The sequence below is a fragment of the Panicum virgatum genome, chromosome 1K (genome assembly GCF_016808335.1).
Source record: "Panicum virgatum strain AP13 chromosome 1K, P.virgatum_v5, whole genome shotgun sequence".
Classification (NCBI taxonomy): domain Eukaryota; kingdom Viridiplantae; phylum Streptophyta; class Magnoliopsida; order Poales; family Poaceae; genus Panicum; species Panicum virgatum.
Window position 1 is genome coordinate 40,521,661 of NC_053136.1, and position 11,054 is coordinate 40,532,714.

Consider the following 11,054-nt stretch of genomic DNA (forward strand, 5'->3'; position numbering starts at 1 on the left):
TTACCCGACTGGACTGTCGGATTACTCCGTTTGAAGTGCGTGTTAGCCGGGATTACCTTTATGGTGATGGTTAGCGCACTTGAGCCGGATTAATTCGGGCGGTACTGCCATAGTCACACGGACCGGTTAGACCGGTTGAGCAAACCGGTCAGACCGGTTTCTAGGGTTTCGCTGGAATCGGTCGTCTCGAGGGATAAGTATCACACTTACATGGTGAAGAGCGGCAAGGTTTACGAGCAAACCAGCAAAGGATAACCAACGCGCTTACGTGACGAAGAACGACTAGTTTACGAGCAAACTAGCAAAGGCCGTCGAAGCTCTCGCCCGGGAGGGACCCCGTCGGGGCGTGAACGTCGCCGGACGTGCCCTAGGTCGACCAGCGAGCTTAGGACGCCATCAATGGCCGTGGAGATCACGATGGACAGCAAGGGAGATTGGAAAAGACTAGGGTTTAGAGGTAAAAAGTAGATGTATTTTGTATTGTTCGATTGGGTGTGTCTCAATCGGCCATAGCCCTTTATATTTATAGGGTGGGAAGGTCTGTACCCGTGGGAGGTCAAAAATTTGTTACAAACCGACCTACAATCAAATTACAACTCTAATTCGGACTAATCTGCTAAAAACCGGTCAGACCGGTCCCTAAATCCGGTCAGACCGGACTCCTCGTGCTGCACAGCAGCCAAAACCGGTCAGACCGGTCCCCAAATCCGGTCAGACCGGTTTTGCCCAGATAGGCGAACTTCCTGGTGCCATAACTCCTACACCCGGACTCTGAATTAGGCGATCCATATGTCCGTTTCGATCGTCTCGACGAGGGCTTCGTCTTGGTGCATTAAAACCCATGATTTGACCTCATCTTGATACCTTTTGTGCCCATCTTTGTCTCATTGATGAAAATCATATCCAGAATATCCCAAAATGATCTCCATATCCTGCACAATGGTCATATATGCCAAACTTGTAAAATAATAAGAGTTAATATTGAATTGGCTATTTTGGCCTTTATCTTGCCTACTTCAGGTCATGCCAATTTTGAGTGTCAACATATGCCCTCCTGTTTCTTGGTAAAGTTTACGTACCAAGAAACATCTCTTTTGGCCAAAATCATAGAAGACCGATGACTAATACTAGTACATCATCTATGTTTTTATTCTAAAACCAATAAAACTTCATCGGCCATGTTACTTGGTACTAACCAGGATAACAATATCATCTTTGCTGTTTTCATTTGCACATGATGAGTGAGATACAAGCCTGAGTACACACCACCTCGGCTATGAATACTTGATGCAATGGCTAGAACCATCTTCACCACATATGCCTAAATCGACCAAATCATTATGAAAACAATCGGTCTTTGCAATGCTCCTCAACTTAGCATACCTATCGGACAATCCAATGCACTGCCGGACTGTCCGGTAGCTAGAACCGGACTGTCCGGCGTTGGCAGAGTCAGCCAACATCGGTCTTGCCCCCCGAGCATCAAAGCCATGCCGTGATTGGGGATAAATACTTAGCACGATGATGAGAAAAAAATTCATCGGCTATGTCAATCACTGAGAACAAGGATACTTTTTGAACTATATAACTTGCTCACATGGAAAATAACACATTAGCCAAATCAATGATACACAAACTCGAATTCAGACATTGGCTATATGATCAACATAATCAATTTACTTGAAATCAATCGGCTATATCAATTATGCATAGGTGTTGCAATTTAAACAACAGCCGAATATTAACAAGCAAATATAACGAGCATGCTCATCCCAAGAATAAATATAACCGAAGTGAAGCATAACAAGTATTATGTAAACAATAACATAATTACCAGCAACTAAAATACTTCGGCCTTATAAAAGTAGCAAACATATTGCAATTTATCTATATGCATAATAATTCAGTTGCATCCCTCCATAGCACGAAGACATATATGGATTAAAATAATGCCACGAGGGATAACCGAACATACCTTGGGATGACATACCTATATGTGGCACGACTGCGAAATATGGATGATGCGATGACCAATAACTCTGATGATTTGGAGCAAACATTTCAGTTGAGATCTTGGCCTTCTTCTTTTTGCTTGCATCCATCTCACTTTTCACACAAGCACCATCCTTGCTTTGAGCTTGAGAACTCCCTTTAGGAACCCAAGTCATGTTCCTTTTCTTCAACTCACATGTACTGAGTTTCTCTAGCTTCTTCTTGTGCCAATTTGATAAACCGAGTGAGCTTCTCGGTTGTGATTTAGTTTTGGACAGCAACACGTCTTTATCAACATTTGGTACATTAAAATTCCTCGGTTCAGATTTAGTGCCTACAATATTGCTAGCTGATTTTTCTACTGTTTTGGCACTACTAGCCGAAGTATCTAATACTTTATTCGGCTTTGCAACATATGAATTCAGATCTGAACCTTTACCTTTTCTATTATCCTTCTTCACCACATAAACTTGCTTGACCACTTTATTTTATTTTGAGCTCCAGACCGATTTTTAGGAATAAAACGGTCTTTGTTATATGGTTGTTTTCCAAAATCAGAATTGCTAGGAGCTGAATACTCTACATTATGTGGTCTAAAATGTGAAGAAGAATATGAATTTGAATCATACCAGCCCCAAGATGAATAAGGATGAAAGTACGTTGGAGCTGAACCAAACTGCATTGGCATTGGCGGCCCAAAAGGAGAATATGTTGCTACTGCATGAAACCCTTCTCCTTGCCAATCCCAATCTTCAAATCTGCGCATTGGAGGTGATCTTGAAGACTTCAAAGGTGTTTTTGATGACTTGACATTGCCGGTTTGATCAACACCCTTTGCCTCGTTCTGCCTCAGGTACTTAGCCAGAAGTTGCTCAAAAGTAATCTTCGGCCTCTTACCTTTCTGCTGATTACGACCTGTACCTCCAAAATATTTTAAATTTGGCATATTGGGCATATCTGGTTTAACATGCCCCCCACCGGACAGTCCGGTAGTAGCTGCCGGATAGTCCGGTGTTGCACCGGATAGTCCAGTGGACATCACCGGACAGTCCGGTATTCCCTGGCTAGCAGGGTGAATCGGTCCCCGATTCAGTGAAGAAACACTCTTCTGCCCCCCAGTACTTAATGTCTTCTCTACAACCTTGGAGGAGTCATTGCAACTTGTAGAATTCATATGCACATCACAAACACTACCTCCACCATCACTTGGGGGACTCGAACTGCTTTCCTCATCAATCGTCTTTTGATCTTTGGATGAATTAAGACGATTTGGTTTACTACTGCCATCACGACCAATTGGACTCAACTGGTCATCTTCCTGATTCTCAGCAAATCTCAATCGTCCTTTGTTTATAGCCGATTGTATTAGCCGACGAAACATATTGCAATTACTAGTGTTATGATCAAAAGAATTATGCAACTTGCAATATGTCTCTACTTCTAAGCTCTGAGGTGATGGCATGACTCGGTGATCAACTATTCTAATAAGATTATGCTCCAGCAAGGCATCAAATATATGATCACTCAAAGTCAAATCAAAAGTATACTTAATTTTCTTTAGCCGATCCTTTTGTGGAGACGGCTTTAGAGCTGGGCAAACGAATGGTTCAGATTTCTCACAAATCCATTCGGCCATACATTTGCTTCTTGGCACAATGATTTAGAACTAGCTAAGATATTATCATCGGCCTTCTCGACACAAGTCATCTTTGGTTTTCTTCTCTTAGATTTAGGATTACCACAAACAAACCAAGTAGATAAAAACTTTGGCAATAAAGATGGATCAAACTTAAAAGTCAACATATTACTATTATCGGCCTTTCTAATTCGAATAGAACATCGGCCGATCCCTTTTGAAACCATCTTATTGTTAACAAGCAAATTACCAATCTCAATCGATCTTTCAGAATTATGCAAGATAATATCACTAATGGATTTATCAACAGAAGACACATGATCAGATTGAGAACTAGGTAAAGCGCTTGTAAGTTTTACCTTGTTGAACGTGCTAGAGAGACGCGTCGGCTTCACCCGAATCATGTCTCGTCCTTCCTGATGATGGCGGTGATGCTCCATAGCCTCCCTCTTGTCTTTAGCTTTTGGATCCACAACAGATGTGGCTGCCTCTGTGGTCTGAGATGTTGAATCAGGGCCTGCTGCTGACAACATCTCAGCACCGGACAGTCCGGTAGGTGCCACCAGATAGTCCGGTGCACCGGATAGTTTGGTGGTGGCCACCGGACAGTCCGATGTTTGGACTTCATTCTGATTAGCCGCCTGGGCAGGAGCTTCAGCGGCTTTCAGTTCCCGTTGTCCAGGAGAAAGCAAAGGATGTGTCTCTACTCCAGCAACCGAACATTGTTCGATTATATCACATTCTCCATTACGATCACCATCCTCTCTAACACGAGTCAAACTAGCCAAAGTAATGGATCCTTTGGCTTTAGAGAAATCTAGCTGAGCTGTCCCTTTATGCTTGACACGCTTTTCTACAACTAGATCTATTTCTTTTGACAAAACAGATCCGGAACAAGAATTAATACTCACATCCGAATCATCTTTAACATCGTTAGAAAAGCGGTCATGAAACTTTTGCTCTAACAGGGACCACGTATAAATCTCATGATCAGATAATGATTTAAACCATAAAGACGCAGCTTCAGCTAATGACCAAGGAAACAAAACAGATTTCACAAGATCTGTAGCACCTTCCAATTTTTCTACATATTGATTGATATGTTCCCAGGTGCTCGCGCCATCCCCTCCATTAAACTTGACAAATTGTGGATCATAAATTAAGGTGCAATGCTTACGAAAATCAGGCCAAAGCACATCCATATCAAGCTCAGATGGAGAAGGTGAGTCACTCAATGACAAACATGCCCCTGCTGAATTCTCATGGGTTCGGCTAGAGTTAGGAGTAACATGCGAGGCCGAATCATGAATACTGGAAGTCACATAAGGTGCTGAATTCTTACTAATTCGGCTGGCATTATGAAAATCATAGGAAGCCGAATTATTAACACTAGGAGCTGCACATGATGCTGAATTTGCATTAACCCGGCTGTCATTATTGAAAACATAGGAAGCCAAATTATGCATATTAGGACTTAAATATGGTGCTGAATTTTCAATAATTCGGTCAGCATTATTGGAAGCATGAGATGCCGAATCATAAATATTAGGATTCGAATATGGTGCTGAAATTTCATTAATTCGGTTGGAACCAGTAATAGCATAAGAGACCGAATTATGACTATCAGAGCCATATTGTGTAGCATATGACATTTGAGAACAATTGGCCGGAGCGCTGGTATTAGCATGGCCAATTTTCTCATTCATCGGCATGCCCCCCGAGGGGTTCACAAATTGTATGTGTGCTGCCGATGAATAAATAGGTGAAATACCTCCATGTATATTATAAGAATTAGCGGCATGAGATGTTTCATACTGAACGGCCGAACTTACCACACTAGTTTGGCCTTGGTAATTATACATCGGTACTTGACCTTGTTCCACCGATGCGTAATGATTTATGTGTTGCATGTTACTAGCAGTAGAATTAAATCCCAAAGCAGACATATTATGCGACATAGGCTTTTGCATACAATTTTCAGCATTATAATATGTAGCCGACGCAATAACATATCTACTATCATGACTAGCAACATCAACACGAGAATTCATGGTGTTTGCAAAATTAATGCTAGAATTACTCAACTCATTTGCAAACTGTGCCTCAGGCGTGTTGTAGTAATATTGTTGTGGTACATATGAATAACCCGCCATGTATACTTCTTAATAGGTCTTGATGCTTCTGGTATTGTAATCAATAAATCCAGATATATTTGATAATCCAAACAATCAATAACCAACACTTTGTCTTATCTTTTGGTCTTTGATATACAGCAGCAAGCAAAGTAGAGTGCAATCGGCTTGAGCAGCCTGATGCAATACCACAATTATATTTGCAATCGGTCTAAAGAGACCAGATGCAATAACAAGGGCGAACCAAAATAGTAGATCAATTAACACAGGGCTAGGGTAGAAAAATTCGGTTACTTTAATAACCAGAATTATCTTCCCCAGCGGAGTCGCCAAAATATGTTGACGCAAATCTCGGTCAACACACGAGAGCACTCGAACGTGCGAGTCGCAAAGGGACCGAAGAGCATCAAGGTCACACGGACCGGTTAGACTGGTTGAGCAAACCGGTCAGACCGGTTTCTAGGGTTTCGCTGGAATCGGTCGTCTCGAGGGATAAGTATCACACTTACGTGGTGAAGAGCGGCAAGGTTTACGAGCAAACCAGCAAATGATAACCAACACGCTTACGTGACGAAGAACGACTACTTTACGAGCAAACTAGTAAAGGCCGTCGAAGCTTTCGCCTGGGAGGGACCCCGTCGGGGCGTGAACGTCGCCGGACGTGCCCTAGGTCGACCAGAGAGCTTAGGACGCCATCAATGGCCGTGGAGATCACGATGGACAGCAAGTTAGATTGGAAAAGACTAGGGTTTAGAGGTAAAAAGTAGATGTATTTTGTATTGTTCGATTGGGTGTGTCTCAATCGGCCATAGCCCTTTATATTTATAGGGTGGGAAGGTCTGTACACGTGGGAGGTCAAAAATATGTTACAAACCGACCTAGAATCAAATTATAACTCTAATTCGGACTAATCTGCTAAAAACCGATCAGACCGGTCCCTAAATCCGGTCAGACCGGACTCCTCGTGCTGCACAGCAGCCAAAACCGGTCAGACCGGTCCCCAAATCCGGTCGGACCGGTTTTGCCTAGATAGGCGAACTTCCTGGTGCCATAACTCCTATACCCGGACTCTGAATTAGGCGATCCATATGTCCGTTTCGATCGTCTCGACGAGGGCTTCGTCTTGGTGCATTAAAACGCATGATTTGACCTCATCTTGATGCCTTTTTGTGCCCATCTTTGTCTCATTGATGAAAATCATATCCAGAATATCCCAAAACGATCTCCATATCCTGCACAATGATCATATATGCCAAACTTGCAAAATAATAAGAGTTAATATTGAATTGACTATTTTGGCCAATATCTTGCCTACTTCAATTTTGACCGTCGACACCTCCCTCTTGCGACTCTCATCGGGGGGCAGCAGGGCAAGGAGGATTGGAGGGAGGCGCCGCACCCACCACCGACGGGTCCTTCCTCTCTTCTCCTTCGCCCGCCCCCTGCTACCTCGGTGCCCTCGCTCGGATGGCGGACACCAACCCGGACGCCATCAAGAGATACACCCCGCCCGTGCACAGGTGAGCTCGCGCCGCGCGTCACCATGGGCTGGCCGGGTTCCCGCAAGATGCAAGCTGTGCTGATTTGCGGGGGCATTTCCTGGTAGCTTGGCATGGCTGCGGAGAGGGTAGGCTTCCGTTGGATTTGACCAGTTCTTGGAATTTCTTGGGCCGTTGTGCATAGATTTGAGCGGTCAGCGACCATCTGGCTTCTAATGTGGAGCAGCTTTGATGGCCTTGATCTGAGATAGCACCTGAGGAAGTGTGCGTTGTGAATAATTGCTGTCACATAGACTCCATAGATCAAAATCCTCTCTTTTTTCTTTTTGCCTTATTATTGTTAGTACCTACCGCCCGTCTTTTGTTAGCTCGGGCAGGATGTACTAGCACGAAAGGGGCTTTTGCAAACGTGCAATCTTTGTCACTAGCAAGCTACCGTTTTCAGTTTTCTGGTTATCCTTTGGTATGCTGATCTAGCCTAGCTATTGATAGTGTGAATAAAGGATTAAGGTTGGGTGACTTTCATCCCCACAGGCAACTTTTTTCAGCTTTGCTCAATCCGTTCAGTTTGCAGTTCATGCATCTATTACTAGATCTGATTTCTGGCTTCAAAGGCACAATCTTATATTTTCTTGGCAACGTAAACTGCTACATGCTGTCATCGTCCATGCATTGGTGATCTTGCATAGCCAGAGGTGGAGTTAAGTGTGAAGAGCAAGTCAATTTTTTGTAGAAATTTTGTGCATTCGCTGATCACTTAGTTGTCAGTTGATATAGCATCTTAGTCCTTTCCGTAGGAGTTAGGATTTCTGATCTAATTATGCGATGTCTGCATTGCTTCTCATTATCTGTATGTTGTTTGAATGTATAAACCATCAAATCAATACTTGGATCCTTATTTTGCTGTATAGATGAACATTTTCGTTAGCTTTATATCTTGGTAGATGTCTATGCTTATGATCAAAGCTTATGGCTATCTTTATTCTCATTATTGTTCAGGAATCGTGCAAACAATCGGCGGAAGTCTGGAGGTACATTCCTTCCAACGCAGTTAGTTAAGTTCCTTTATGCTTTTCAGGCACTTGTTCTGAATAATTTTCGACCAATTTAGTTGATATGATCTGATTCATTTACTGGGTTTTATGGTGCATTTCTTTAGATGCAACCAGTTGGATTTGGAGATGATTTTAGGCACATGCAATTTTGCTTTGTGGTCTGTTGGTTTGATGCATAAGGTCCCACTGTTGTCCAATTTAGGCAATATGATCTGATCCAATATCTGGGTGATACATCATACATTACTATACTTCTAAGTTAGTCCAGGAATATGTTTATAAAACTCCACATAGTCCAACATCTGGGTTCGCTCTGCTGCAAATGGACAGCCTATTACCATAGTTTCAGCTTCATAATTCATAATACATAAGGATCATTTAACAAACTAACATTTTTCTGTGAACCTTACACACCAACAAATAAGCCAATGCATTTTTTTGCAACAGTCAACAATAAAAAAAGCTAAATTGAAGTCACCCTCAACAATAGTGTCTATAGTTACCATTTTAAGAATAAAGTTGTTATTTTTGTCTTGTGTGAACCCACACTAACCAACAAATTAGCCAATATGTTTCTTTACAACAGGAAAAAAAATGTAAACTGAAAAGTCACCTGCAACAGTAGTATCTATGGTCAACATTTTAAGAGTAAAAGTTTTTACTTCTGTTGTACTGAATGATCATCCTGATAAATTTTCAGAAACCTTAAGTTTGCATTTTAGACTTTTCTGTTTCCTATAATTTTTCTATTAGTTATCATGTCTCTTAATAGTTAATATTCTACTGCTCAATGTTAAGTTGTTAGGCAGTTCTGTTCAGGTTACTTGTTATGAGACTAATTGTTGTTCCACCAAACAGATAGGGCCGATAAGGCTAATTACTCCTACAACAATGATGGAGAGAAGAGCCATGTTCCTTCATTAAAGAACCTACCTCCAATTTTTCCTCACGAAACATTTTTCAGCAATGTTCAGAATGACTACAATCAAACAAGATTAGTGCCTTTGGAGGGATGTTCAGCCAGTGAGGCATCACAGCTTCTCAATGACCGTATGTTTCTCTGCAAAACTGCACACTCTTACTAGAAAACTTCTGTGGTACAAGTTCTTACCTTTTGGCTGCTCATAGTTGCTGCATGCTACTGTGTAATACATGTATTTAGGGGTGGATACTAAGAAAGTTTGAGTGGTAATAGTGTTTTGATTTGCTTCTGTGTTCAACCTAGGAGGGTGCCTAAAACCTTGATTCTGATTTTGTAGGTTGGACTGCTGCAATGAACTTGTACAATGATCAAACAATTGACTGCTCTGGTGAGTCCTCTTGTTGCTATGAACTTTAAAATTCTTGATGGTAGCCGATAATGCAAATACTTGAGTCTTTAGTGTTGAAGAACCACTGTGGCAGTGAGAAAATTAGGACCTTACCAGTGATGCACAACAACTTGAAAGTAGACATTATTTTTATGTTACGATATGTCGGTATCATAGCTCAATGCATCAATAATATTTATGTTCTTGTATCTTGCCTCAACCTATTGCAGCGGCCCTTAAGAATTGAGAAATTCATAGTAAGTGTATGTGCGTATACTTTGTGGCAACTCTTAGAATTTAGATGCTCATATTGGGTAGATAACTAGAGAATAGAGATGCTATGGTGTTATACCATGCTCTGCAACATTAAACAACAGTAGTCAAGCAAAATTGGGAATACCATTCTTTTAGGGATGCTACTTGCTACCTGGAAAGGTGTCTCTTGGTGAACTGGAGATTTTAATAACATTTTATGCCCATTATAAGTACTATATTCTGTTGAACTCAGGGTATCAACTTGACACCTCAGTTAGATGCCCATGTCTGTGGTGCCCATATGAAACAATAAAACAAAAGGTGCACCTGTTAATGCTGTTAACTGTCTTATCTTGATGTTTGTCCAGAGAAACCAGTAATGTATTCTGGATCTACTAGTTCATCATGGGGTCACCTGAAGCTTCCTCATCAGGTATGAATTGGAGTAAAATCCTTGCCGTGATTTTCCTCCTGCATTTCGTTTTGCAATATCCTAATTGCTTGCTGTGGATTATTGGGATTATAGATGAACTTCCTTGAAGAGTTGCGTCATGCAGTTGATGCTCATACGGAAATTGCATCACCTGTCGACTCCTGGAACTAATGGAAATCAACATCCACATCATTACTGGTTATGACTAATTTATGGAAGGCGGTCTATTCGCCAGTTCTATGTACTTGTATCTGATCCACGCATGCTGTGCCAAAATGCTTTCGTCTAACCTGTAGCTGCTTGGGCTTCTTCTGGAATCAGCATTTGTAAGGTTGTACCACCATATCCTGGCCTTATGGATGAAAATCAGCTTGTTGCATTATGTAAATGACACACCGGGTACTCACACCACCGAAACAGCTTGGTGGTTGTATGCTAGTAGTTGAAGAATCGGTGGTTACCATCCATTTTCTCGACATCAGAGTTTTTGCCATTCTCTAGAATTTGTAGAAGGCAACGCTTATTGAAAACCTCAGTTTCAATATTTCAAGTTTATTAATGGTGCTTTTCTCTGCACTGAACCACTCAATCTTCAGAACTCAAGGTCGGCGCATGGTTAAGCATTAGTGGCAAGTAGTATATGTTAACTAAGGGGGCATTTGGCTTACAACCTTGGCCGTCTTCTCCAGATTTATCGTCTGCGCACCACTCCAGCTGTGATTATTGCGGGCAAGAACAATGT

The 11,054-nt window shown here is 41.8% G+C and overlaps 1 protein-coding gene across 3 annotated transcripts; it reads left to right on the forward strand.

Annotated features, from left to right (window-relative positions):
* Positions 1 to 7,095: 7,095 nt before the first annotated feature.
* Positions 7,096 to 10,896, forward strand: LOC120708018. Of its 3 annotated transcripts, none has more exons than XM_039993102.1 (6): positions 7,096 to 7,280; positions 8,259 to 8,314; positions 9,173 to 9,364; positions 9,574 to 9,624; positions 10,248 to 10,312; positions 10,406 to 10,896. In XM_039993102.1, the coding sequence occupies exons 1-6, from the start codon at positions 7,228 to 7,230 to the stop codon at positions 10,481 to 10,483; spliced, it is 495 nt and encodes a 164-aa protein (XP_039849036.1). In that variant the 5' UTR covers positions 7,096 to 7,227; the 3' UTR covers positions 10,484 to 10,896. The 3 variants fall into 3 exon arrangements, with proteins under 3 accessions (XP_039849036.1, XP_039849045.1, XP_039849051.1); XM_039993111.1 differs by having other exon boundaries at positions 8,259 to 8,290; XM_039993117.1 differs by lacking the exon at positions 7,096 to 7,280 and adding an exon at positions 7,358 to 7,387 and having other exon boundaries at positions 8,259 to 8,313.
* Positions 10,897 to 11,054: the final 158 nt, after the last annotated feature.